The sequence below is a fragment of the Mycteria americana genome, chromosome 1, assembly GCF_035582795.1.
Source record: "Mycteria americana isolate JAX WOST 10 ecotype Jacksonville Zoo and Gardens chromosome 1, USCA_MyAme_1.0, whole genome shotgun sequence".
In the NCBI taxonomy this organism is placed as follows: Eukaryota; Metazoa; Chordata; class Aves; order Ciconiiformes; family Ciconiidae; genus Mycteria; species Mycteria americana.
In genome coordinates this window covers 34,561,775-34,588,950 of record NC_134365.1, presented here as the reverse complement: position 1 = coordinate 34,588,950, position 27,176 = coordinate 34,561,775, and the positions used below count along the sequence as shown (strand labels likewise).

Here is a 27,176-nt window from a genome sequence, read left to right as displayed (position 1 = left end):
AGTATGTAGATGTATTTGTACCAAGGTTAAACAAACTGAATTTCACTTTCAACTATGTATATAACTAAACTGTGTGAATCAGCCATAATATAATCTGTCACAGTGTAATGTGCAAGGACATTTATTTATCTGCTACTAGAGTACTCCTTTTTATCTGGTGCATTAACCCATATACACACATGATGCTTTATTTAATATTTCAGCTGCATAGGTCAACTGTGTCAAGTAGCTGCCAAAGTATTTCAAAACCACTTTCCTATTAAAATTACTGTAAATGTGATAATTTATAAATTATATTTTTCCATCTTTATAAACAACATGCTGAAGACTACTTGTCAAGAGATAACAACTCAACAACTATTTTCTGGCATAATCCTGCATTTAAGAATTTTTAAATAGCTTTGTACTTTATTGGAGTCTCTCCTGAAACAGTGAATAAAGTCAGAGTCACTCATCATGTTTGCTTCATTACTAATTGATAAACCAGTGGCTTCAGAAGATGCCATTCCATTTAATGAATTGCTGATGATCCCCATTGACTGCATCTGTATTGAAAACAGGAAAAGAAGTACAACTCGTAACTATACATACAACAAATCTTTAAAATACTAGTGCAGAAGTCAACCGAGGCATCACTATGTTGGGCTGTTCCACTCCAGACCTTTCACGTACATATTGACGACACGTGTAAAGCTCCCTTACAGAGAATAACACTGCCTTTTTATCTTAACGGTGTCTATACAACCTAAGGATTAGCCTGAAACGATCTGATATACTAGGAATGCAACAATACTGGAGTATAAATCCATCTGAATTTAAGTAGAGGAACCCCTGTTTGGTAATCGTTATTTCCTCTTGAACTAATATAGCAAATCAGTCTTGAGATTTGTAGCCATTTATTTTAACGAGTTTTGTCCGGGGAAGCTTCTAATGTGAGCACTCACAGTGCTGTTTAACCTGGTGAACTCTGAAGGCTGTTACCATCTCTCAGAGGTAGGAGCTTCACAACAGAACCAAGCTTAGAATAAGTGTCTTACAGAAAAACACAGCTGCAAAATAATGGGATGCATTTGCATTGTTTGCTTCTTTTTTAAAATTATATTTCTATTGTGTGGTATGTCCATAGTACAGAGAGGTCAAAACCTCCAAGCTTTCCTTCTTAGTAATTCCTTCAGAGGTGTTTTAGAAAAAGAAAATCAGGTAAATATACCAGAAGTGTGTAGCTAGTTTAGAGTTTGATGGCTTGCTTCAGTTACAGAATGAAGCAAACAAAGGTCAAGCTTTGAGGTTGAATAACTCTGAACTTTAAGGCCATTTTAACCCAGAATCATGGCTCCACTTGGAAGATGGACTTGCCATTTGTAACTCTGGGTCACCCTAATCGGGGCTGCATTTCAGAGCAGGGTACAATTCCTCCTATTCTAGTGATGAGCTGCTTATAATTTTAAAACTTGTATTCCCCACCCATGTTCATAAAGCTGAAAGGTGATCTACTAGTGTAAGATTTTTGTTTATTATTCACTTTTTAGTGAAACAGACACCTTAGCAGTGTAGCCATTTCAGAGAATGGACACACAGCCCTCATTTGTTTAGCCAAAACTACAAATAAGTTTAGATAGGAATGCACAAGAAATACAAAGATCAGGACTTCTAGCTAATAATGAGAAGACAGAAATGAAAATAACAAAAAATTACATCCAATAATTTATACGTGATTTGCCAGAATTTAGAATGGAGTTTTGAAGTTGTTTTGTGACTGGCATCTGACTTAAGCAATGCCACTGTTGTCTTGAAGAACTTATCCCAGCATAAAATTGTTGCCTTAGGAAGGCGCTCTTGGCAGCAGACAGCAGTCATACTTGAATTGGTTAGAATGTAAATCCAAATAAAACTGAAAACAATAATGAAGTCTACTCACATGTCCTCTACTGCCTTAGAAAAGTCAAGTCATTACTGGCTCATATATGAAGCTGTAAATGGCTCTAGTCTTTGTACTTGTGTCTTACTTTCATCTATTTCATATTAATAAAATATTGCTCTACACATATGGATATATATAATGCCATCTACATATCTGCCAATCCATAAACTAAGGCACATTCTTTGGCTGAAAAATTGCTGGATCTGTAACAAAGTCCACTGTTGCTGGCTCAGAGCCCCTGTTGGCGTTAAGGCTATAGCCCAAGCGAGAGCAGACATCCCCCCCCCCCCAAGTCACTCACGCCACATGACTGGTATAAATAAAAGCTACATTGAAAAGCTTGCCTTTTCTGTTACTTTTTCAACTCCAGTCTTCAACTCATGTACCATATTGCTGATTTGCTTAGCTTTGCTAAGGCTGTCGTCAGGTAGTTCTTGATGGTGCTCAATATGCTGGTTGAAGTGGGAAAGTGGTTCCTTCCAGGCTTGCACGAGTTTCAGTATCAAGTGAGTTAGTTCTTCTCTCTTATAAATTAAAACAGTAAAGAATTTCTCTGTTAGTTTGCAGCAGGTCATATGAACACTGTTAGACAGTCTCACTGTGAAATCTCAGTGGGATAAGTTTTACATCTGCAATTCAGTAGTTTTCAGATATTGAGAACTTAAGGGCCACTCTGTCTCTGGTTATTTGCTTAGATATAAGCGACACCCACAAGTTGTATGTGTCTTGTTTTCAGCTTTCTTAGACTCCTAAGCTCTGTAATACCTAAAACTGTGGAGTACAGCATTAGCAAAATGGCATTCCTGTCAAACTTACTTGGTACTGAAGAAGTTTTCAGGAACTCCTAGATGTCTCAAGAGCCCAAGGAGCCTCATCTAGACATCTCTGTTTGCTGGTATGGAAGTGCAGGTGTTTCCTCACACCTGCCATGGTTATAGCTGCGTCAGTTAGAGGTTCACTGCAGGCACGCTTCAAAGAAGGTGCCCGGTGGTCAGGATGGTTGCTTCTCTAACAGAAACTCAATGGCCGTAAGACCTCTCTTGCAATATAAGTTCAGAAATACAGGTGACTGGTTAAAGCTTTCTAAAGCAGGCAGGACCTCATTTCCCATTGCCCTTCAAGGGAGGAAGGTGTTTTTCTAAACGTCTTGGGGGAAGCTCCTCACTCCATCACAACCAACGAGCAAAACTTTAACCTTTGTCTCCATCTGCCTCCTCCTAGAGGCAAACCTTTCTCCCGCTGCTGTATCCTCGCCTTTACCAGCTGCTTTTTCTCTGTCTAGAGAAACTCTTCCTGCTCTTCTCTAAACTAATAATGATTTTTTTCTCTTTGCCATTACATCTGTCTAAAACAATTTGCTGTGCTTTTCTCCTTACCTAACTACCGATTCAGAGATAATGACTGTTATTTCTTTCTCCTGATTGCTTTTTGTACTTTGCAGTGACACTGATTCATTTAACTTATCTGTCACATGCACAGTTTTCTAAGTTTCTGTTCCACAGAGACTGCCACAACAAAATCCAAAGGATGTCTGTCTGTCAGTCATTTGGTCGAAGTACTACTGCAATACCTCTATTATAACTAATAAATAAGATTTCAGCACATGGAACCATATACAGCTTTTTTAACAGCACGAACTAATGATTCACATGCTATACCTCTGTGAGGTGCAGCTGTTTGGGGTCAAAACTTACCAGCTTCTTCAGTCCAACTGTTGAGGAAGCACCGGAGGCATAAAAACCTCTCTGCCTACCTCCAGCCCGACTGGGGGGGGACGACGACGGCAGCGTGATGGGTGAGGCATGTGGGGGCCCTGACGGCACGGGGGGTATTCTCCCCTTTCTTCAGGCGGGGGAAGGAGGCGGTGTGACCCGCGGAGCCCCCTCCCAGCTCCCAGCCCCCAGCCCCGCGGGGACCCGCCATGCCCCCGCCCGCCGCCGCCGCCCAGCCTTACCGGGATTTTTTGGGCGTATTCTTTGCCGTTGGGGGTCAGCATCCCCGACGTGTGGCACTTCCGAGCGGGCTTCCCCAGCTCGTTGTCACGGGGAGGAAAGTGTTTTTCCTGCGGGGGAAGAAAACCTAAAGAGACACCGAGAGCACCCCCCGCCCCGCCGGCAGCCGCTCCCAGGGCGGCGGGCGCCCGGTCCGCGGCGGCGGGGCCGGCCCGGCACTCACCAGCTCGGCGTAGAGCGCCGTGGAGAGGCTGTGGATCCTGCCCGAGTGCCGGATCACCCGGTCGAAGAGATCGGCCACGGTCAGGAGGCGGCAGCCGGCGTCCCCCGGGGCGCAGACCAGCAGCCACAGCAGCGCCAGCGCCGCGGCGGCACCTGCGGAGAGCCCGGCGGCGTCGGGGGCGCGGGGCGTCGGGGGGGCCGCCCGCCCCGGCCCTCTCCTCTCCTTCTCCTCTCCTCCTCCTCTCTCTCCCCGCTCCCCCGCTCCGCCCGCCGCCCTCACCTGCTCGCCCCGCCGCCCGGGCGAGGGCCATGGCGTCGCGGAGCCCGCTACCCGGCGCGGAGCGGCTGGGATCGGCCGGCGCCGGCGTTGCCCCCGCGTCCGCTATATATGCCGGGTGGGGATGTGCGTGGCGTGGGGGGGATCTCCCGGTCATGACGGGCCCCTCCCTGACGTGCGCAGCCCGCGGCCACCGTGAGCAAGCCGCCCGGAGCGGGGCTCCCGGCTCGGCGGGCGGGCGGGCGGGCGCGTCCCTCGCACCGACGGCACCCGCCCCCGGCAACCCGCAGGACCCGGCAGGAATAGGGCTCCCGGGCTCTGTGGTGGGGCTGCTACCGACCCCCGCAGCGCCCGCCCGCCGTGGGGCCAGGGCTGCCCCGGTGTCGGTGTCACAGCCCCCGCGTGGGCAGAGCGGGGCGGCTCCTGCGCCCGCACAGAAGTGGCGCGGCCAGGTCTATGCCGGCGTGTCCACTGCCGTCGGAGGGGGCGAGGGTGTGAGAGCTGAGACCAGGCGAATAAACTGATCTTGTCAGTGATAACGTGGGGTTTACACAAGGACAGCAATGGGCAGCATGAGGGGTGGGAGAGAAGCCTGGCCTGACGACATTCATCTCTTAACCATCTCTTCTAATCGCAGGGTTAAGATCAGATCTGCTTTCCCTGCTCGCTAGCAGCTGGTCAGAGTAAGACCGCTGCAGGTGTGATGATAGCTGGTTACTGCACGCTTGGTGGTGCAAGCGTGCCCGAGGATGGTTGGTGATGGCTAAAAACTTAAGGGATTAACACAGCAAAGCACTCACATCAGGATCCCCAAAGGGGTGCAAGTCCTGTGGACTCAGTTGCTGTCCTCAATTTATGGATGTGAGATCCTCAGCAAACCCTGCAAGACGTATGAGGAAAGTTGAGGGTGTTTGTCACGAGGCTTACAACTGACATGTCAAACTAGAAGCTGCTTCAAGCTGACCAATGGGCACCTGAGCACAGGCTCTTTCTGCTGTGTTTTCTGGGTTTTGGCACCCTACCTCTTGGAATTCAATAGGAACAGCTCAGGGTTGGGTAGAGCTGCAATCAGGCACCTTCTCTGCCTGTGGATATTCAAAACTGAGGTTGGCCGGGGGACTGCCGCAACGGGTGGCTCTTACGACATGGAGAATGAGTCAGCTCTGCCCTTCTTGTTGAAGTTTTTTCACTGCCAAGGGAGCAGTCTGCTTAGAAATGAGGAAACATCTGACATGAAATTGTCATCTTTCCTCTGTGACTACCCCAGCCACTATGCTAGAGTCGTGTATCTGTTTTCTAGCCCCCCAAATCCCCATTTCCTTTATGGAAAATGGAATGACCATACCTCCACCAGAATGATGAATAACGTCCCTCTCCCCCACCTTTTAAGGACAGCTGAGTGACTAGGGCCTCTTCTGGAGGTGGAAGACATGAGTTTGACTAGCTCTCGGCCAAAGAGGGGATGACCTTCGTCACCTACAGTCTGTGTGGATGCTAAAAAATTGGTAGAAAACAAATAGAGGCAGCTACTTCTCTAGCCAAATCTTGAAAGTAATTGTCACCTGCCACTGCATTCTGCATGAAGTCAAGTGGCATTTCCAAAGGATTCACATTTTGAAAATAACAGCTTCTCCAAGGAGTTAGGTGTTGGTTTCTAGCCTCTGTGTCTAGACTTCAGGTGTCTGCGTGGCTATTTACTGAACTCCAAGGCCTGTCAAAGCTGACACATTTTGGGACGTGCACAGATACAAAACATTGAGAGGTGAAGACCTTTAGTGCTGAAAATGCCAGCAGAAGTCACTGGCCCTCGTCTGCCTGCTTGTGCTCTCTGCCTGGGTTCTGTTTTCCTTGTTTGCATCTGTTTAAGGATTTGGCTTTTTGTCAACAAGGCAGATTTTTAAGTAGGAAAAAAAGAGATTTAGATTTCCTCTCGCCCAAAGGAAGATTGAAAAGATAGCACATGAGAAGGAATATTCAAATGTCTTTCTCACACAATCTACATTGCCTTCATTCATACAGACATCTCAAAGGAAAGTTATTCCTCTCTGAGAGCTACCCACAAATCTTGTGTCCTTCCAGGGAACTTGTCTTGCCCTGATGTGCGCTGAGCTAGCTAGATTTGATTTAGTTAAGTGAGTGCAATCTCTGAAAATAATTTACTTCTTTCTTGACAGAGTTGGATCAATATAAGCAAATACTAGAAATCTCACTACTGAGCTAGTCCACATGCTCCTCGGCCTCTACCAGCAATACAGCTTAGCCAGCCCTTCAAACTGATACATCTCTGAACCCAACAGACCAAACTCACTTCTCCAAAATTCCTCAAAGCCACTTCTAAAGTTTGATAGCACCATGGGTCCATCAGATACTTTTTATCCCTCAGTTTTTGGAATTCCTAAAATTAGTTTTAAAAGCAGTTCATTAAGATGTGCTTAATGATCTACACTATTCAGTAGAGGTTGTTCTCGTTCTCTTACCTCTGCTTTATCTCTAATGAATAAAACAATGCAGTTAATTTCAGTGGTTAGAGCTGCTGAGCCAGTTCTTAATGGAGATCATACGGGAAGCCTTGGCAATAGCTCTGAGCTCTTTGGTAGCTGATAAAATACTTCTGGCTTGTGGTCCAACTGAAGGCTTGGAATATTAGTATTATTTCTGATAACTACCAGAAAATGAGCAGTCATGCATATGACAGGATCTGAAAAACACTGGTAGTGCGCATATGGGAAGCACGTAGATCGGTGACTTATTTTTATTGGCCAATAGCCATTTTCTTTTGGTTTTCCCATGTCTAGGAGAAATCCTGACATATGCAAATCTTATTCTAGAAAAGGTGCCTTAAAATGTTAAGACAATTTTTGAGTTATGAAGGAGCTGTGAACTTGTGCCGTGTAAAATGTAAATGATTTTTTGCACAACAAAAAATGCAGTATAACTTAGAGGAAAGAATCCACAGTAAATTAAGAAGTTTTATTTAAGGTTCCAGTTTCCAAAATGAATGATGTTTTCTTAACCAATGATCTATCAATGTTCAAAGAACTGTTTTTCCTGGCTCTTCACTGACATTTTAAGTTTGCAGATGACACCAAACCGGAAGAGGTCACCTGCATTTTAGAATTTAACGTGACCTTGAAAGTTAGAGAAATGGCCTGAAGAAAGTAGGGTACAGTTCAGTAAAGAAAAATGCAGAATCCTATACTTAGACAGGAACTTAGACTGCCCAAATACAGAACGAGGCAGCAGTTGCACAGAAGGGGATCCTGACTTGTAAGAAATAACAAACTGAACCTAAATCAGGAGTATCTTACTGTTGCTTTGCATTGTTTATTTATTCATTTGTTTTGCAATCTGGTGGATGGACTTTGAAGAGTTCTTCTGCCACACCTTGGGTTTGTAAGGCCTCTGCTAGAATACTGTGTTCAGTGTTGGACGTCCCATTTCAAGAGAGATATGAGCCAGATGGAGACAGCCCAGAGGAGAAAACCAAGAATGATCAAAGGTTAATCGCCCCCCCCATGGCCTACAAGGAAAGACTGAAGGAAGTGGGGTTGTTTCCTCTCTAGCAGGGAAAGACAAGGCAAGGATACAGTTTTCAGATGTGCAGAAGGTAGCAGCAAAGAGGAAGGGAATCAATTATTCACCACATTCATTATGGATACAAGATATAATGGGATTAAACTGCAATAATGGAGATTTAAATTAGACATTAGAAAGACCTTCTTAATGGTTAGGAGAGTTAAGGACTGGAACAGATTGCTCAGGGACACCGTGAAATCTCCATCATTATCTAACCTTCCTTACAAACTTTCCAACAGTTTTCAGACAGTCAGCAGTAGTGTTCATCCTGCCGTGGACAGGAGGGTGAGTGTGCAACATCAGACCTCTCCCCCTTCCAGCCTGCCAAAGTTTTATAGTGCAAGACCAACTGGAGTTTATTATGTATTCAAAATCACTCCTAAATTTACATCATGAAGGAGTAAGAGCTGAAATGAAAAAGTTTGTTTCAACCAAATACTGTCCACTCTTGATTTGCTCTTTTCCTGTAACACAGCAACAGGCACATTTTACGGCACAAGAAGGGGCAAGTCACACGCTTTTGCTCTGGAAGTGAATAAAGCAATATGGAAATTATATGAACTGGATCTTAGAAGTGAAGGAGTCAGCCATTTTCTGAAGGCTGGATCACGGAACTATGGTTTTTCCTAGTTCTGTAAAGAAAAAAGCATACTTCTGCTTTTACCGCTTCATGTAGAAGTGTTTGGCTTTTCTCTTCTCACTTCTAATTTCTCTGCTTGTCTCTCCCACACTGCAGTCATATACTAATCACTAAACTTACTGAGTTTGTCTTGATTTGGATTACTCTTGATTGTTGCAGCCTTGAAAATCCAAAGACATAGATAGTACAAGGTAAGTAGGAGCAGATATTATTTTTCACTGGATCAATTGATATAGCTGGAAAATACAGAAACAAGCTTTTGGGTAAACATGACCTTTTTCAGAATGAATCTGAAAAATTGTCCATTTGCCCAACTATCCATTTTTTAAAATGAATTGTTAGCAAACCTCATCTTGCTCTTGGTTGTATAGTTCTTGCCTTTATATCTTTCTTTCTTTCTCCTTCTTCTCCCTCTTTCTTCACAATATAAATATTCTTTCGTCCCCTCATTTTAAAACAACAGTCCTTGACTCCATTTGTCTCTCTGGGCAAAATCCTTCTCCACCTTCCATCTCTTTGAATAACTCTTCACTCACTGGAAAGTTGTTTACATTCATCAAACAGATTTCTCTCCCTTTTATGCCCTTTTCAGTCACGTTCTTCTGTTTTGATCTCCACTGAATCTGCTTTTGTTTATATCTGTAATGACTTTTTCTAATCAAAGCTCTCAGTTGTCATCTCCTATAAAGCTTCCTGCTTTCCTTGTCGTCTCCTGGCTTCTACACTGTTCCTCCTGCTGCTTCTGTAATTTCTTACACAGAGAACCCTCCCCATCTTTTCTCCAGTTTTATGTGAAGGGTTTACAGGATTCTCTCTCACCTTTTACAATCTCATCAGCAAAAGCAAAATTCAGCTACTGCTTCTTACTGCCACTTGGAGGCTTGCCTTCCTGCTCCATATTGGTGTCCTTATGTCCAAACAGAAATCTCAGCTTGCCTCTTCAACATGTGCTTTTGGGTGCTTGGCTTTCAGCTCAAACATAAAAGAACTAAAGGAATCCACAGCTCCTCTTTTTTTTTTTCTTCTGTATAAAGCATTTTATTTTGATTCTCTGTGCAACTCAGAGAGCTTGAACTGGATATGTGCATGTGTTTGGTATGTATGCTGATGCCTCAGATCCATGGCATTCCAGAAAAGGAGTTTGGTTGAAGATGGGCCTAGGCTGCTGGAGCCGCTTTATGCATTCACCATGTTAATTTGGGGAAGATGGTTCAACAGAATAAAGCACAGCACTGTCAGCTCTCCTTCCACACTCCTGCCTTGTTCTCTCCTGCATTCTCTTGCTTATGCCCTTAACTCCGACCCAAGGAATAACATCCAGAAAAGATCTGATCCTCCCTTCAACACTCTGGCAAACCAGGTATTGATATAAGGATTTTTCCTGGGGAGGGCCAGGCCTTTATGGGACTAACTTTTAGAGGGAAGGATCTTGTCATCCTTCATTTACAAAATACTGAAGAGAAATGTGTGTTCAGAGCATGCAATGCAATTCTCTTCCAGTCATTCAGGATAGGATTTCTCTCCTCCAATTTTAGGCATCTAGAGTTTAGAAATGGGCACTTTCTGAAGTTCATCTGGAGACAGGTGCCCATCACTAATCGCTGGTGGTGCCTGGTTTTGTCTGTTGATTGCCAGATGAGCTTAGGGTGATGAATATAGACTAAGTTAGGGCAGAGGAATCTCATTTGCTGTTTGCAAATGTAGACGAGGAGCTGGTGGAGCACGTGCTTGACACATCAAGTGGAGCAGGAGTGCTGCTTTTCCTGCTACTCCTCTGCTGGACGACCTGTTAAGATGTTGCATGTTTGCCACCTCTGGGGCTACAAAGATCATCCTTAGCAGCCAGGAAAACATCCTTCTTACTATTTGTGACAATGACGGTAGCACACAAGTAGAAAGAAACACATTTTTTGAAATACCTGCGCTATTCCAACTCTCTGGAGGAGATTAATTACTTAGCTGATCTGCTGACTACTCATCAGAATGAACTGCTGTGCTATTTTAGGGAAGAACTGTATGCACGTAAAGATTAAGTAAAACTGAAGATAAAAACCCAGTTACAAATTCAGGTACTTTTAAGTTTTGGAGCCCTTCATTATACATCCTGCTAAGGGGGTAGAATCAATTGTGTAGGGACGGATTGGGGTCTATGTGGTGTGCCTGAGCTAAAAATTGCCACGTGAAAGAGATATTACTGCAAATCAATGATTTCTACCATACTAAGCATCACACAAGTCAAGTGGGAAAATCAATGTCTCAATGTTTTATTTATGAAGTGATGTTTCTTTTGGATATTGTTTCAATTTATTTTTTAAGAGGAGAACATTTCTATTCTCCTTGCTGTTGACTTCAGTGGGATTGCTTGTGATGTGTGAATTTAGTTCTACCTGATAGTAGATTTACTTAATATTAATGATTTGGAGGGACTAATCCAATCACAGGGAAAGGTAGGTTCTATGAAAACTCTTATCTCACTGAAACTTGAAAGGGTAATATGGCCTGTGAGTTCTTGACTTTGAATTTGAATTTCTGATCCTATTCTACACTTTTTTGGGGGTGAAATTTAATTAATTTAATTTTAAGTTATATATTTTGTATTATATGTTGTATATTTTAATTTTACAACACTTGAATGTGGTCTGGAGAAACAAACTACTGAATTTGAACACAAAAGGTAGAACCTATAATTAAAATATTTAATATTCTTTAGACAATTAGGAGACATTAGGAGGAAATAAGCTCTGCACTCTGGGATGTACAATTCCATTGACAAATGCACTTACTTATGAAAGTAAAATATTTCTAAAATATAAAATTAAAAGAATATATAAAAATAGATTTTAAAAAAGAGAAAGGCATGATTGAATCCTTTGAATACCTACAAATGATCTTACTGCCTAAAAAAGACAGAGAGAGATGAGATGTCATATTTTACCAGCTACAGATTTTGTGAAATGTTTCAATGGTACTTCATTTTCCTCTAAACCGCTATAAAAGAAGCCAGTCTTCTCAAACCAAGCTGCACCCTAACTATAAAGGTGCATTGCCATCCTTTCTACTCCTTACAGTGTCCATATAGGATAGTCTGTATAGTACCTCTGATGTGCTGTAACAATACTAAATATTTCAAGCTTAGCCATGTTTCTCCTGATATGAAAAGTGTCACTGCTGTGTCAGTAGGACCAGTAGTAGCATAATAAAGAGGTGTGTTAAATTTTAAAGGAGACGGACTTGTATTTGGAGTAACCTTTTTTGAACATAAAGATAAAATTATACATTTAATGTTTGTAAGTGCATCAAGCAAAAATGCATTCTTTAGCTCATGATAAGAAATTATTTGGAGATAAATTTCAGGCAAGGTCATTACCTCAGATCTGAGATTTTTAAGGAAATAAAGATAACTCCATCATACACTGGAGGCAATCTCAAGGTGATACCCTAGTGCCCACTGAAATCTCTAGTAGGCTTTGGCTGACTGTAGTAAACGCTGGGTTAGACCATCATGCTGGTATAGCCCCACTAACTTTGATGAATTTACTTTTGGTTCACACTGGTGTTACAGAGACGGGGTTCAGGTCCTGAGTCTGGGTTATTGATAAGCATGCACAGTTGAAAATGAACTGTAACCCCCAGGGTTAGTTCTGTAATACCCATCTGGAGAAAATACATGCTATGTTCTCTGTTTAGGAAATCAAATTATTTAGAGCATTTAGTTAAGTAGGAAAGAAGACACTAGCATTGCCCTACGCACATTTTGTTTTTTTCAGGACTGTCCACAGATTTGAAATGATGCTTCATTTAAATTGTGACTTCCCATCTGCCACCATATTGAAATCATCATTGTAGAAGAGAAGCATGTCAGAGGTACCAAAGGTCCAAGTTTTTTACGAGTGTAGTATGGACGTAAGTTAACTGCAGTTCATTTAACATCTGGCTAATGTCAGGTATTGCCAAGCTGTGTCTTCCCCACCGGCATAATAATATTTTACAGCATAGAGTAGTTGGCAAGATCTCAAGCTTTGCTTTTTTATAGCAGGACTCATGGGCAAAATGACATAAATATACGAGTCCTCCATACTTTGTAATTTCTGCTACGTTATTTTCATATTCTCAAATATTATAAAGAAATTTGTTATTATAAAATGCTCCTTATAGCAGTTGAAAATACTAAGTGGGCTATGGAATCTTCCTTTGCACTCCTCGTGCATACAAGCATAATAGCCTTTAATGACATGACTGAACAGTATTTTTTTCACAAGGTTTCTGCTTGGTTTAGTATACTGTATTCAGCTGAATAAGCAGCTATTCAGTTTTGTTTTTCTCTTGTTGTTCACTGTGTGCTCCCATGCCTTATTTACTGCACACCGTTCAAACCCCTTCTGAATACATAATCATTTTCCTCCTGGATTCTCTCTATTGATCTTGAGGATCTGGCTGTTCACAAGCATTAACTTATTATCACAGCATATTCCTGAGGTGAGGGGATGCTATCATACCCATTTTACAGATAAATGAAGAGGCACAGTGAAATTACCTACTCATTTGGATAGACAATTTGTGATGCAAAGGACATGATTAGTACTTGAGAAATAGCCTTACATCAGATTATGAAAAACTTCATATAGAAGTACTACCTTTACTGAATTCAGATATAAAAATCTTTCGTTTAGGTCCTAGCTCTGCTGTTCTTAAGACACTTTCTTTTCCCACCTCCCAGAGGGGAAAAAATATGTAGCTGCACCCTGCTCTGCTTGGAACCGTGAGGTCTGTTTTCAGACTTTTTTCTTTTAAGGTAAGAAATTGATAGCAGTGGTAAGTTGTCATCTATTTGTGGGGAAAGGGCTGATGTTAAGAGCTTAGTGACACCTGGGAATGTTCTGTTCCATCTGAAGTTGTAAAGGGGCTGTGCTGTAGTTGGATACAACTGATCTCCATTTCAGTCTTGTCTCTTTGGTACTGAGACACAGACACAATGTGACCAACTATGCCTAGTATCTCGGTATTTTCCCCAGTTCTCCCCTGCCTTCTTGTTTTGAGATACCTGTTCAACCTGTTGCATCCTTTCTTCCTACCTCGTCTAGCAGTCATCTCCTCAAACTTAGCTTCTAGTTATCCTGTCTGCCCCATAACCTGTCTTCATTAACCCCTAGTCTTCATTCCCTTCCTTGCACCAGACTTTTTGCCCCATTCTATTTGCCTTCTCCCCAGTCAGGCCTGAAGCTTGGTATGACATACCTGAAGCTTGGTAGGACAAATTCAGGTCCTGCTTTCCTCCACCTGTGCTTCGCAAACTGCTGTACATGAGACCGGTCCATATCTTCTCTGTATTTGAATCAGGCAAATTCCTCTTCAGGGTTTCTCAGCACAGCATGGAAGCAGAGGCAATGCAGATGAGATGTTGCATACTCTGAATTCAAGTGTCATGGCCAAGGTCTTTAATCCTGTAGTAGCTTAGAGCTGCATCATCTCTGTGATGGAGGATGCTGAGTGGAAGTGGGATTGCTTGGAAAGTTTGCAGGTAACACCAAGAACGTTACATTACATGTATAAAAAGTGTTTTCCTTTTCCAAAGGGTTACATTTGGCCATGTGAGGGTGGATTTGCACAAGAATAAAAAATACCTATCCCACATATGAAATCAACTCCTGATACCATGAGTCCAATCTCTGCTTTGAAAGAGGAGGGTGAAAGGAGGTTACTGCAATTTCGTAAAGCAAATGTTGCCCAATCTTGTTGGAACATAATCAAAACAACCCTTTCCCTCCCATCTCTTTAGTTGGAAACAGGCCCAATGATTCAGGCTGAAGTTTTTCAGAAAATCAATAAACCTTCACTAGATCCTGAATTTTGATCATTTCAATCTAAAAAAACCCAAGGTTTGGGAAATTATAAGGAATCAGGAACCAGGAAAGTATGTAGCTTCCTTTGGGATAGGCACTGTTATCTGCCTAGATTACAATAAAAAAATAACAGAAAAAGATGAGAAGTAATTTTTAATATGCAGTTCCCTAATCATCTTTGAAGGCTGTGTATCCAAGATGCTTTTCAGTCATGACACCTTCCCTGCTTTTCCTTTGTTTAAGGGAGGGTGGTTGAGGATTTTCTGACCTGCTTCTAGAGTGGTCTTTTTTTTATTTAGCCCCACTAAGATGCCAGTATGTGGGCCAGTGAGCATGGGTGGAGTGAAAACAAGGTGGAGAAACAATTTCCTCTTTCACATTCTCCAATTCTTTCGTTCCAAGGAGGAACGCAAGTGAGGTAGCAGGCAGCTGGCCCCTTTATACCTGCAGAACGAAAACCAAGTAGAAAATGGACTTTTTTTTTTTTAAATTTTTCCCCAACATGGGTAGACTAGCCAGGAGTTCATACCTGCATATGTGACAGGAACAGTCTTTCCTATTTTCCTCGATAAATGTTTTTCCTGGATTTGCATTACTGCTAAGATTCCCTGTCCTGAAGCTTACAGGGCACTTGCGCAGGACAGCTTCTAGCTTCTAGCTGTCTTGTATGTGATTTCTGCTGAATTCTGTTCCCCTTAGCTCAAAGGCTTTTCTAGTCCCTGCTCACCACACCAGCAGTACTCAGGGGTCGGGGGAGGCAGAGAACCAGATCTCTTTCTCATAGGAAGTACTAGCAGTATGCACTATCCCACTTAGGGGTTAGGAGGTGTTGTTCGATTATTTACAGATGAAAAAAACACGGAGTGGAAAAGTGGCTTATCCAAGGTGGTACAAGTTTTCCCGGCTAGGAATAAAATCCCTGCCTTTCAGTTCCTGTGCTCTAACCTCAGGAATCCTTCCCCGAACAGACTGGGTGCTCCTTGCTGAGGCATGACTGGTGCACAGGCTTCTGACATTTATGTTCTGGGATCTGTAGGAAGTTCCAAATTATACTCTTGTAGCTTTTTAATAAATATTGTATAAAGTGACAAAGTATTCAGAATCAGAGAAGAAAAATTGTTCCCTCTTGTTCTCTTAATGTTGCTTTTCTAGAGGTTTTTTTGTGTGTTTCCAAATCACTGACTTGTACTTCCATTTATATTCACATGCTTATGGGCTTTATTCTTCTGTCATTCCCTGACTACAGCCACATGACAGCATAACCATAGTGAGAAAGCCTGCAGGTTTTCTTACCAAACTGCTGCAAACCATTTAATAGATTGGAATAAGTGGCTAACCTTCCACATTCTTATGTAAGATGATGAACATAGATTATTTATAGAGGCTGCTGTCTCTAAATTTGTTTACTGTCACATGGAATGTGTCTCTGTCAAAACTCCTTGGAAAAATTCAACTTACCACCAAATGTTAAGAACCCACTGGTCCTGTTGTGTGTTGTAGTTAACAAGGATGAAAAATGACATACTTACAATAAAACAAATTGGAATGAGTAATTGTGTATATATATATATATCTATAATTACCATGCTCATATGTTTACATCTAACTCATGCCAAAGGAAATCATTAAATAGTAAATTACTGTAATGTAAGTTAAGGCTTCATTTCAGTGTTTCCTAATAATCCTTTGTGTTCCCAGGACAGGAGTTATTTAAAATGGCTGGTCAGAATATCCTTTGGAAAAGGAGAAGCAGTCATGCAAGGTAGAATTTGCTTTCCCCTATGTATCTGCTGTACCTGACCTTTGTGTGAAGGAAGTGTGGAGAAGTAAAAATCCTCCTACCCTGAACCAAGGATAACTGGGCAGAAATACAAGATTATTCCAGTCTGCTCTCCTCATCTTCTTGTATTTCTGAGAGAAGGAGTAATCATCTTTACTACACTCTGTACTGGCACCATAGGATCTGTGGAACTGCAGGTTCTTCTGGACTGCGCTGAGGGGACCAGTGTGTCACTTGCCAAGATCTCCACAGCTCTTGGGAGCAGCCCTTCTTGCTCCAGCAAAGCCCAGGATGCAACGGGAGCAGGAGGCCAAGCACTGCTCTTTCTTGTGCACTGGTCCTCATCTGGTGCTCCTCATGCTCCATCGGTGCTATGGCCCCGTGCATATGTGATGCGCAAGTGACGGGAAGAGTTCTTATCCAGAAAATGTTTCTGAAAATGCCTGCTGACGTCCTGATTTATATGCTAGACCAGATATACCCTATCAGATATACCCCTATATACCAGATATATGCCCTATCACCTCGTTGTCCATATCTCTGCCAGGGATGAGTTGTTCGAGCTGCAAGTAGGCAGGGTAGAGACCGTCAGAAGAAAGGGGAATTGCAGCTTCAAGCAGTTCACAGCCAAATGCAACACTGGCATGGAGAAGACTTTGCCTCCTCCTGGTTCCTCTCTGATCTTCCTGACCACAAGACGAAATAGAAGGAAGAATGACGTGAGCAGTGATGAAGTGACCAAGAAAAGGCCTGCTATGGAGTGTAATGGTTTGTGTTTCTGATTAACTCCATGATGTTGTAAGACTCCAAGCCTAACCGGTCTTGTGGTGTTGTGCGGCATGCAGCCTGACCGCCCCATTCAGCCGCCTCCCTTTCTGAGGGGTTCATAAGTCTGTCTAAGGTGTAGGTCACTGGCTGTTCAGTAGCCTTAAGGCATATCTGAGTAACATCCAATGCTTTTCTTATTGGGTGTCCAACATGGTAAAGCATATGGTGTTGAAAGAAGGAGAAAAGTGGAAAAAATGGTCTGGAAAAAATTGGCTTGGGCTAAGAGAAAATCCGAGAAGGAAAAAGTAAAGAGTGTTTCAAAAAATGTAAGCCCAGCTGGAAGAAACTAATGAACTTTCCTGCAAAAATGGCTCTAATTGCTTTTCCCAGCAATGACAAAGAAAAATGTGAAGCCTGGAAGGAAAAGGAGAAATAGGAAGGGAAGCAGTTCTGAGGGCAACTACCCTGGTGAAAGGAGGAAGATCCCGGGGGGGGCAAAATGTTCAGCATTTCAAGCTCACTGCACAGACTGGTCTGTCACTCAGCAAGTGAGCAGAGTGAGCAAAGTTTTCCGCAGCTCTGAGATAGGCCAGAGAAAGCTTTGTGTTCCCATCCCTTCTGATTTACGTTTCCCATGTCCTCAACAAGCAGACTGTTAATAGTGTTGAGTTTTTTTTTTTTTAAATCTCAGTTGAAAATAATTTTATAGGAAGAAGAAATAGAAGAAAACCCAAGATGACGCTTTTCTTAGTGTTGTCCAATGGATGTGTCGTGGGAGTTTTCCATTGTTCTTAGGTATGCAGGTATTTTAGTTCATGTTTGTACAAAAATGAATGAACCATCACATGATCACGTAGAAAACTGTATGTGGCATTAAGAAATAAGTTATAATTGTGTATCACCAGCTATCAATGGTCTTTAAGAACTGACAATTCCTATCAGTGAAAAATTGTCCTACACTTTGTAGTGGAACATGTGAACCCTGAAGGAACCATCACAGGCAGACTCATTAGCAAATGCTCATTTCTTTAAACTACAGACAGAATATGTTGACAGTGAAACTTAATTGACAAGAATGTATTTGGTTTAGAATTACTGAACCAAATACTAGGAGACTTTTACAGGGAAGTACGTTGTCACACCATCTTTCTTATTTAAATGGGGCCATTAATCATCATACTACAAATCCAAAGCTTAGCAAGAACAGTTCTGGTTTTTTTAAAATGTGTATAGATTTTGAACTATAGCTATTTCATCATTCTTCTCTCCTAATGTGGCATTAATATTTCCCCCTCTATCTCCCACTGTCAGGTCTATCATGTAAGTGTAGGTAAGTGTACAAGGCACTAAGTGTGAGATTAAGTAGCCATACTGGGTTATAGTAACTATTTGCTTGAACAACAGCATAGATAAGCCTGAAATAATGTAATTAAAATGGTGTGGGTGTCTGTTTCTTTGTCAGTGGCAGAGTATGTCTTTAGAAGGGAAAAACTGTCAAAGAAAATGAATATAAAGACATCAGCTCTGCAGAATATGAAAATATATGTGTGACTATGAATGTATGCTAGTTGGACTGATCAGCCTGACAGCTGCGGGATTACTCAAAGCTACACCTGAATACCTTTTGGAATTGAAGCCTGAAATCTTAAGGGGTAGATCCAGATTAGACCTTCTGCAGCTATGGAGAATCCAGGCCCAATACAGTGGTGTGAAGGACCAACAGCAACGAGGAAGCTCTGCAGAACCACCTCTGATATTTTAGGAAATGGCAGCTGAAATTAAATACTCACAGGTGAGATTTTCCTTTTACTTGGGATTCTCATTCACATCCAGAGCTAATATAAAACTAACTCCAGGCGAGATTTTACAGGAGTTCTTCATTTGAAGTAATGACTATTTATAATACCGGTGATGTGACAACTAATATTAACTAGAATGAAGATTATTAAAGTCTACAGTGCTAGTGAATAGGTTGATTTGCTATTTTCTCTGAGTGTGCATTGCGTATCCTTTAATGGGAGAGATCTGTGTTTTGGAGTCACATTGTTGCCTAAGTAGTCTGACATTTATCGGATGATTTTTCAAAGGGACAGAAAAACAGAACAGCAAAGAGACGGGAAAGTCTGTGGGAGCTGGAGTCAGGGTCTTTGAAAATGTTCTTTTTGATTGTTTTTTAGGTAATGTGTAAATATTGTCCATGAAGTTCAGTCTATTGTTTAACAAGTTAATATTTTGTCTTCGCCCATTAGCAAATATTTGACTCATACAATTCAAATCATTAAAAGTGTGCTTCAAGCATGAACACGTGTGGAACTAATTTTTGACTGGTGTCCTTATCATGTGGTAGATTTTCAATGATTAGGATGCATTGAATGAGTCACTTCATAATGCAAGGTTAAATAAGGATGACCTTTACTAGGGTTTGTTCTGTCTTGAAGGGAAGGAGGATTTTTCTCCATTGCTCTGTAAATTCACCTTAATTTTGACCTGCAGCAGTAGCCTCTAGTTAGGCAACAGGGAATTTTAGTTTTATACTTAATTAATTTTTAGTCATCCTTTGACGTTGGATGCTGGCCTTACTGCTTTTGTCGTAATTTGTGGTATTTGTCAGTTACATGACAAAGTGAAGTTGATTTGAATTAAAGGCTACCAAAGGCCACAAAACTCAAGTCAATTATAAGCAATAAATCCAAAGGTGGTATAGTATTAGTGGTTTATCTTGTTATAGCTAGATTTTTTTTCCAAAAGCAAACATGCTTCATATCTATTGCACATGGTATGTGTTGCCTTTACCGTTAGTTCAGTTTTTTATCATAGTTATTTGACACAGCATCGCTGACCTCCGGGGGGCTGTATTTGCTTATAGCAGCAGATCTTCCAACTCTAAGAGGAAAGTTTTATACTTTTGCCTTGCAGATTAGAGTTTCTTTCTCTCTTCTGCAGATAAATACTCCATAACACTTCTGAAAAGAGGAAATCAAGGAGGTGATCAGTGAACTGAGCAGAGGTGGGTGTTGGGCAGCAGGAGCAGTACTTCCACAGAGCTATGGCTAGGTATTAGATAGCAGCTAAATACCAGCCTCTTGTTATCCACACCCCAGTCAGCCCTTGCTTCTGGGGGCAAAAAGTGGTGGTGTAGCATTTTACACTCAATTTGAAGAGCTTAAGGAGGATCAAGGTCCAGGATGGGAAGGCTGAAGGTGATGACAAAGTGTCGCTGATGAATCTGGCATTAGTACCGAGCAACTTAATGGATGCAGTGACACTGAAGCTGATGAAAGGCAGCATCAGGAAGACCAATAACAAAGAGATGCAGAAAACTGTAGTGGGAATGGGGAAGGGAGGATGACGAAGTATGAGCACCCTGGGGAACGGTGTGACTGACTGCCCTGTGGCACCGTTTAGCAATGAGGATGCCCTGAGACAGGACAGGAGTACAGGCAGATCTCCCCAGCATGGTCTCTGGTAAGCGGGTGGAGGGGACATGATTCAAGGGAAACCCAAGGAGGGAAGATGGGGCCATTCAGTCAATTTGTGAGGATATTTGTGGACCGGGTTGGAGAGAAGAGCACTATTAAGAGAGAGCAAATGGAGAAGAAAAGTGCAGGGCTGGCTCACTTAGAAGCAGAGTGGATCACTGAGAGTGGCAGAATTATTAGAGATGGACAGATAATGTTTGTTTTGGCTTGCTGAAGTCAGTAGGCCATCTGCTTTGATGAAAGTTGCATGACATATTAATACAAGTGTAAAGCTAACTGAAATTACATGGAATTCAACAGCTGAAAGCAAAATCATTTTTCAGTCCTTCTGGGAGGAATAAATCAAACCTAAATAAATGTGGCAGTTTCCTGATGCAAAGGAAACAATAGGTCAGTATGATTTCTAAACATCCAAAGATTCATCTGGCAAAAGCAAAAAGCCATTCAAACAATGGGCCCTCAATTGAATGTAAACGTGCCAAGCCTCCATGATATTTGGAGAAGATGTTTTAGTTTAATGTGCATATATATTCCCTTTTTTCCCCATAGAAATGTAAAAGGTACAGAGGTGAAGAATTACTCCAAAATAAACACTCTTATTGTTAGAAGAGTTTAGCATTTATTCAACTAGGAAAAATATTTAAAATTATATTTACAGTCATAAGGCAGTTACTGAAGAAAATATTTTGCAGCTTCCTAAAAAATTCACAGAACTCCATACTTTCTTGCCTCATCAAGTCTATAACCTGTCATTCACTGGAAAATGTCAGGTTTTGGGGGGGCAGCTTTTCTAGCAGTGTGTGTAATAGGGGAAATAACCTGAAATACTTTAAAACATTTGCAGACAGTATTATTACAAGCTGTAAATCATGCGAAATGTTTCTAGAGGAAAAATTTCTTAAGCAGTTCAGTGCTCATGTTTCAGTTCAGCTGAATGGCAAACGAGACAGCGTTTTGATATCTAACTCCGCATTGTGGTCACAGGCAACACTTGTGTTTGCAATCAAGGAGCTAAATGTCAGCACTCTGCTTTTTATTCAGATATGAATGCGAGGTCCTGGTGAGGGCTCTTCAGAGATGTGACCTACATGCCTAGCAAGTTACTGATAATACATTTTTAAAGACGGAACAGTAAAGGAGAAATTGAGATTCAAACCTAGCCATAGCAGTTAAAGCAAGATGGCTGCTGGGAAAGGGTCAAGGCTTCAGGAGCTGCTTCGCTGCAAATTTATGCCTCCTGCCTGTAAAGGCATATGTAGATAGTTAACAGAGGATTGGTAAAAGTACAGTATATCCCAGAGTAGAGAAAAAACCCCAACCTCCTGAACAAACAAACCCGTCTTTCTTTCATGTTGAAGCTTTTTTCTTTGCTGAGGTGAACACTGAAGAGTATGGCATTTCATTCCTCTTTTCTCTCCCTCTTCCTCTGAAAAGGAATTGAAACGAAAAGGAGGCAGGTTATTTTTTCACTTGGAAAAAAAACTCCAGAAAATTTAGAGCAGAACTTTTTTCCCCCAAAAGCTGTATTTCCATTAAGACATTCAGTTTTATTTACTTTGGTCTGATAGTTGTCTCCATGAATTATGCAAAGTGTCAGGGATATAAGTAAATATTTGAAGGGCTAGAGCTTTACTCGTTGTCTTTTCATTTCTCTTGAACCAACTGGATATCAGAGCATGAGTCTTTAGATCACTGTTAGTTATGAGAAAATTTATACTCAAAGAAAGCTTCCCAGGAGAGCCTCAACTTTGTTATTACCTTGTTTATCCACCTGTTCTTTCCACAAATTTCAGTTTTACTCTGTTTTTTTTTTTTTTTAGACATGTTTTGTCATTACCAGGCTTTCTGGATTGCTGATCTTTTAATTCTGACCTACTCAAGGCTTTCATTAATCCAAACGTACTTCTATTCCATGGCCAGATGATATACCCTACATCTCCCAAGTCAGTGGTTATAATTGTTGTAAAGTATCAGCAATTTTATCCTGTTGTCCAATCCGTGTTAGTCTAGTCCTACAATGTTACACTTAGTTTTCACATTTTCCACATTTTCTACCTCTGTTTTCTTTCTTTTCTTTTTCCTTTTTTCCTTTTCATTATCAGGTACTGCAAATATTTCTGTCTCTAGCACATGTTTAGCCAGCATTATCACACATGCCATCCTCTTTCATTTAATACCTGTAAGAGGAACTAAGACTGATCTAAACAACTAACATATTGTATAATGCTTTTTATCTGGTTGTGAGTATGCTGGAATTAGATCTGACAGCAATTAAATGTTCTCAGATTATCACACATGTGAGCTGAACCTGATCTGCTCTGCATACTTTGTCTCTGCCTTTGAAAATTGATTGTTAGTGACTGTAATGGGCTGGGCAGATCTTGCTGGTTGGAATGCTCAAAAAAAGCATGATGTCTCCAGCTACCTGAATAATAGCCACTGAATACGTAAAGAAAATTTATGATCCTTTAAAACAAAGGATTCAATGACTTGCTTTAATGATTTTTCCACTTTATGCATCAGAACTAATAGTCTGTGCAAATAAATAAGTGGCTTTTGTTTTCTTTCACTCTCATCGGGACTGACTCTTGTTGAGAATAGCTGCAGAACGATGACTACTTTATTGAAGCACTGATACAACACAGCAGTATATATAAGATTTTCTAGCCCCTTATGATTAGGTATGGGAACACTTGCTAGGGGAGCTCAGCAGGGATTTCCAGCCCCTGAATCTATTCATGAGAGGGATGGGAGGGCCTTTAAACTAAAGGTTTGCAAAGAAAGGTTTCTAGATTTCTTCCTGGTGCCCGGGTAGGTTCAAGTGGTAGCTGTTGTAGCAGTATTTCTGAAACAGATAAAATGCTTATTCAGCAAACCTAAACATTCTTACTAGCAGGAAATGCAACTACAATGTAATAGTCAGCATTCCATGGTTCTCTGCATAATGTTCTGTGCAAGCAACTCTATGAGATGTACATTACAGAAATATCATGGAACTTAAGCATATCATCAACATAACCTACCTAAACCAGTGCATCTGTGTGAAGGAAAGAGATGTGGAAATGCTGAGGCTAAGGCATGAAGACAGGCTGGTGTCAGGATCATCACACAGAAGAAGACACTGAGGAGTTTCTGGGCTGGTGTCAGGGACAGATATCAGGTGTTGGGCACATATGGGGTTGCTTATGGGGTTGCTTATGAAAGCAGCCAGGTTTTCTGAAGGTGCCATGAAAGCCAAAAGCACCCTGAAGATGTGAAGTTGGGACTGTTGCTTTAGGGAATGGTACCTCAAGCTACCGATATTGTCAAGAGGTTTGTGTGTTTCCACTGCTTAAAGTACTGAAGATTTTTTATTGGTGGGTTTGACATCACAACTCAATGGAAGAAGCTCTTGCCAAGAAGAGACCACCTCTAAGCACTTGGGAAACCCTTAGTGGAAATGTGGTGAAGAGTGGAGAGAATTACTACCTTCACCCCTTTTTGGAAAACCTTTAGCACAGGATAGTTATTCCTTAAATCAGCTACTGCGTTTAATTTTTAAGGCTTTTTATTTCATTTCCCTCTTAGCCACAAACGGTAGCCTATTGGCAATTTTAAATGGGTTTTTCTGCCACACGATGGCACTGCAGTCCTTTAGATAACAACGAGGGACGGTGGCAAACTTTATTTTCTCTTTCTAGACACAAACTTTCAGAACATCCGCACAAAACAACGCCTTGAAGAGACTGTTTCCAAGAGCCTTTAGAGTTTAAGGAAAAAGGGCATGATGGTTGTTTCAGTTGTTACTATTCACAATTATGGCCAAAATAATTCCCCCTATGCCTGAACACACGCAACTGCTGTTTAATTATTGGGGACATAAAACTAGTTCCATTAAATAGATTTGTACAGCAAATGGGGGATTTTGTGGTGATACACTTTACATGCATCCCAGATGGCTGCAATATATGGATGGCTTATTATAGTACATTTCTTTTGCGTGTACCTAAATGCAATCTCCTGCTGCCTGGAAGAAAGTTGGATCTCAGAGTGTGCCTAAGTGCTTTGCGGAAACAAGATCCTAGACCACTTTCTAGCTTGACGTCTGGCACTTCCTCAGCTTCCCCAACCTCCCTGCCGCAGTGTAAAATTAACTGCCAGAGCATTGTTGGGTTTTATTTTTCTTTTGTCAATGGCCCAGAAGTTTCCATCTAGGTACCAGCTGGGATAAATTCTGTGAAGAAATGAAGAATGCCAGCTCAGGGAATGAATCAAAGATGGCAAGGTAAGAAAATAAGATGACTCAAGGACCACAGTTCACTCCTCCAAATGCTTCCTTCATAGAGCTGTGGTAAGCTCTATGATTTGGAAAGTTCCTTGAAGGAGTTTTCCGTTCTTTTTACGTACAGCCAAAGGCACTCAAAGATAGCTTGAAAAAGTTAACTTACAAACTTGCTTTGTTGTTAAGGATTTAAAACACAATGCCTGCCATCAGTATATAATCAGCATATAATGAAGGCAATTAAGGAGACACAAATTTGTCTAATTAAGTATAATAAGATATGCCAAAATGTCTCATTTTTGTTGTTGCATTGACTTGCAAAAGCTGCTTTATGTAGGACATGGTTAAAGTCTGGGCTTGGCACTCAAAAGCAGCTGAGTGCAATTCTGCTCACTGCCACGCTTCTGTGTGACCTTGGAGTCAAGGAGATGCAGAGAAGAACAGGGAGAGTAGTTTTTCTCTCAGTGTCTCAGTCCTCATCTCTGAAAGCAGAATTACAATTCATCCCTGCTTTCTCATCTGGATATCCCACCTATTTTGAACATAAGCACTTTAAATGCTTCTGTTTCTCTACATTTGCAAAATTTACTCGATGAAATTGTATCTTCTGGCTACTACCGTGATACAGCTAACACCGCAATTAAATGCACTATCATTGTAAGAATTAAACTTGGGTGTTACTTGGCTATCTTGTGTTAGATAAGGCATTTTTCTCATGGATTTATTATACCAGTTCAGTGTTATACACTGTCCTTATTTAGGTGCTTGCTAATATGGAGATTTTTTTTTTCTCTCACCATTTTTCTCTAACAACAACACATTTTGCTGGAATTATAAAGTGTTACAAACAGGCTTTTTATTCAGCTGAATTACTATCAACAGTCAGGACAGGTGTAAGTGAGGTTAACAGGAGCTACGGTGACATGTGCATGGAGGATTGCAGTCTACTACGTGCCCTGTAATTGATAAAACAGTTCAGCTTTTGGGGAATTGCTTTCATAAAGTTTATCTTTGTTCATAAAATTAATGCACTGTTGATGCATGAGAGCCACAATTTTTTCTAGTTTAAACCTTTCCAGGCAAGCAGGCCACAAAGCTGCCTTTAGTGGCTGGCAAGGGCCCGACGCCGCAGTCCCTGCCCCGTGGTCTGCCTCCACCTCCTCGACATACGCTCTACAGCTGCCGGTGCAGTGTTCACTGCTCCTGGATCCGCTGTGGGTATGTGCAGGTAAACCCCAGCTGCTACCACGAGACCGACCCTGGCAAAGGAGGCAGACAGTAGTGACCTGTTAGTGGCAGGGTAATCATAGGGTTCCTTCCCGGCTTTCCCCAGTCCACCGGTTTGGGTAGGTTGGAGGCTGTGGGCTGGATGAGTTGGTTCGGCTGTGCCTTCCTGGGGACCCCATGCCACAACAGGAGATGGACAGGACATGGGGCAGACAAGCCTCAGGAGATGCAGCGACCCAGTGCTGCCTCCAGAACAAGGTGCTCTGGGACAGCTGCTGGGGAGCATCCAAGGAGGGTCTGGGAGAAGGAGGGATGTGGTTGCTGGACATGCTGTGTTGGTCGGTTGCAGGCTGACTATCTCCACCTTAAGGAAATTGCCAAGTTGGGAATGTATTTGTAAATAGAATGTATTTGTAAATAGAAACTAAGAATTCTCAGGCTTACAAGTAACATATGATGCCCCTTTTTTCTTAACAGTCACCTTGTCTCCCTGTTTTGCACTGTATGAGGAAGAGCATGAATGCATGAGACCTAGTTGGAAAGAGCTGAGTTAGTGCCAAGAACACCTACACTTGTTAATGAAGCATGAAATAAAACTCTGCGTTGTAGCAAAAGAAAATTAATATTGACCATGAAACTTTCTGTTTTATAAATTGGAATAAGTGTTTCCGTTGTAGTATATCACTTTTAATAGATTACATTGCTTCAGTGATCTTAGAGAACTGACTCTTCAGTGCATCTGGGGCCTGTAGCACTATGTTCCACTAAGCCTGCCTGACTATGGAAGACCATTTTAAGCAATTTTTATGATCAAGCTAAAGCCTGTTTTGTTTGAAATTCTCCATATTGAGATTATAGCCTCTCAGCAAAATTATTTTAACAGTTTCAGCTAAAGCAGCCCAGCCATTCATTGAGAAAAAGATTGTTTTGCCCAGCAGCCTAGGGAAGGAGGCCAGAGACTGGGGAGGAAGCGGGAAGTCACTGGGCAAGGACATAATGAACAGTCTGGATGACTCTAATGTGAAGACTGAGACTGGGTATTACTTGGCAGGAAGAGACAGACTGGAGAGAAATTGAAGGACTGGACTCTTCTGGAAGGAGAATTAGCACTGAGATAAGAAACTTGAGATGTGGAAATACAGATTTTCTATAAAAGAAAACATGATTGTACTGCATGGAGAGGAAAGAGATTGACAAAGACTCTTGAGAGCAAATTAGAAAGAGTTACAGAAA

General features: G+C 41.7%; 1 protein-coding gene across 1 annotated transcript; it reads right to left on the bottom strand.

Annotated features, from left to right (window-relative positions):
• Positions 1 to 350: 350 nt before the first annotated feature.
• Positions 351 to 4,406, bottom strand: LOC142404604 (prolactin-like). Its single transcript, XM_075491601.1, has 5 exons — positions 4,376 to 4,406; positions 4,097 to 4,248; positions 3,876 to 3,983; positions 2,266 to 2,445; positions 351 to 545 (listed from the first exon to the last, which is right to left on the bottom strand). The coding sequence occupies exons 1-5, from the start codon at positions 4,404 to 4,406 to the stop codon at positions 351 to 353; spliced, it is 666 nt and encodes a 221-aa protein (XP_075347716.1).
• Positions 4,407 to 27,176: the final 22,770 nt, after the last annotated feature.

Bases quoted from the DNA above. Each gene is read 5' to 3' on its own strand.
- LOC142404604 (XM_075491601.1), bottom strand. From the start codon at position 4,406: ATGGCCCTCGCCCGGGCGGCGGGGCGAGCAG. The intron at 3,984-4,096 runs GTGAGTGCCGGG...CTTCCCCCGCAG, and splicing joins CGGCGCTCTACGCCGAGCTG to GAAAAACACTTTCCTCCCCG. The intron at 2,446-3,875 runs GTAAGGCTGGGC...TTAATTTATAAG, and splicing joins AATACGCCCAAAAAATCCCG to AGAGAAGAACTAACTCACTT.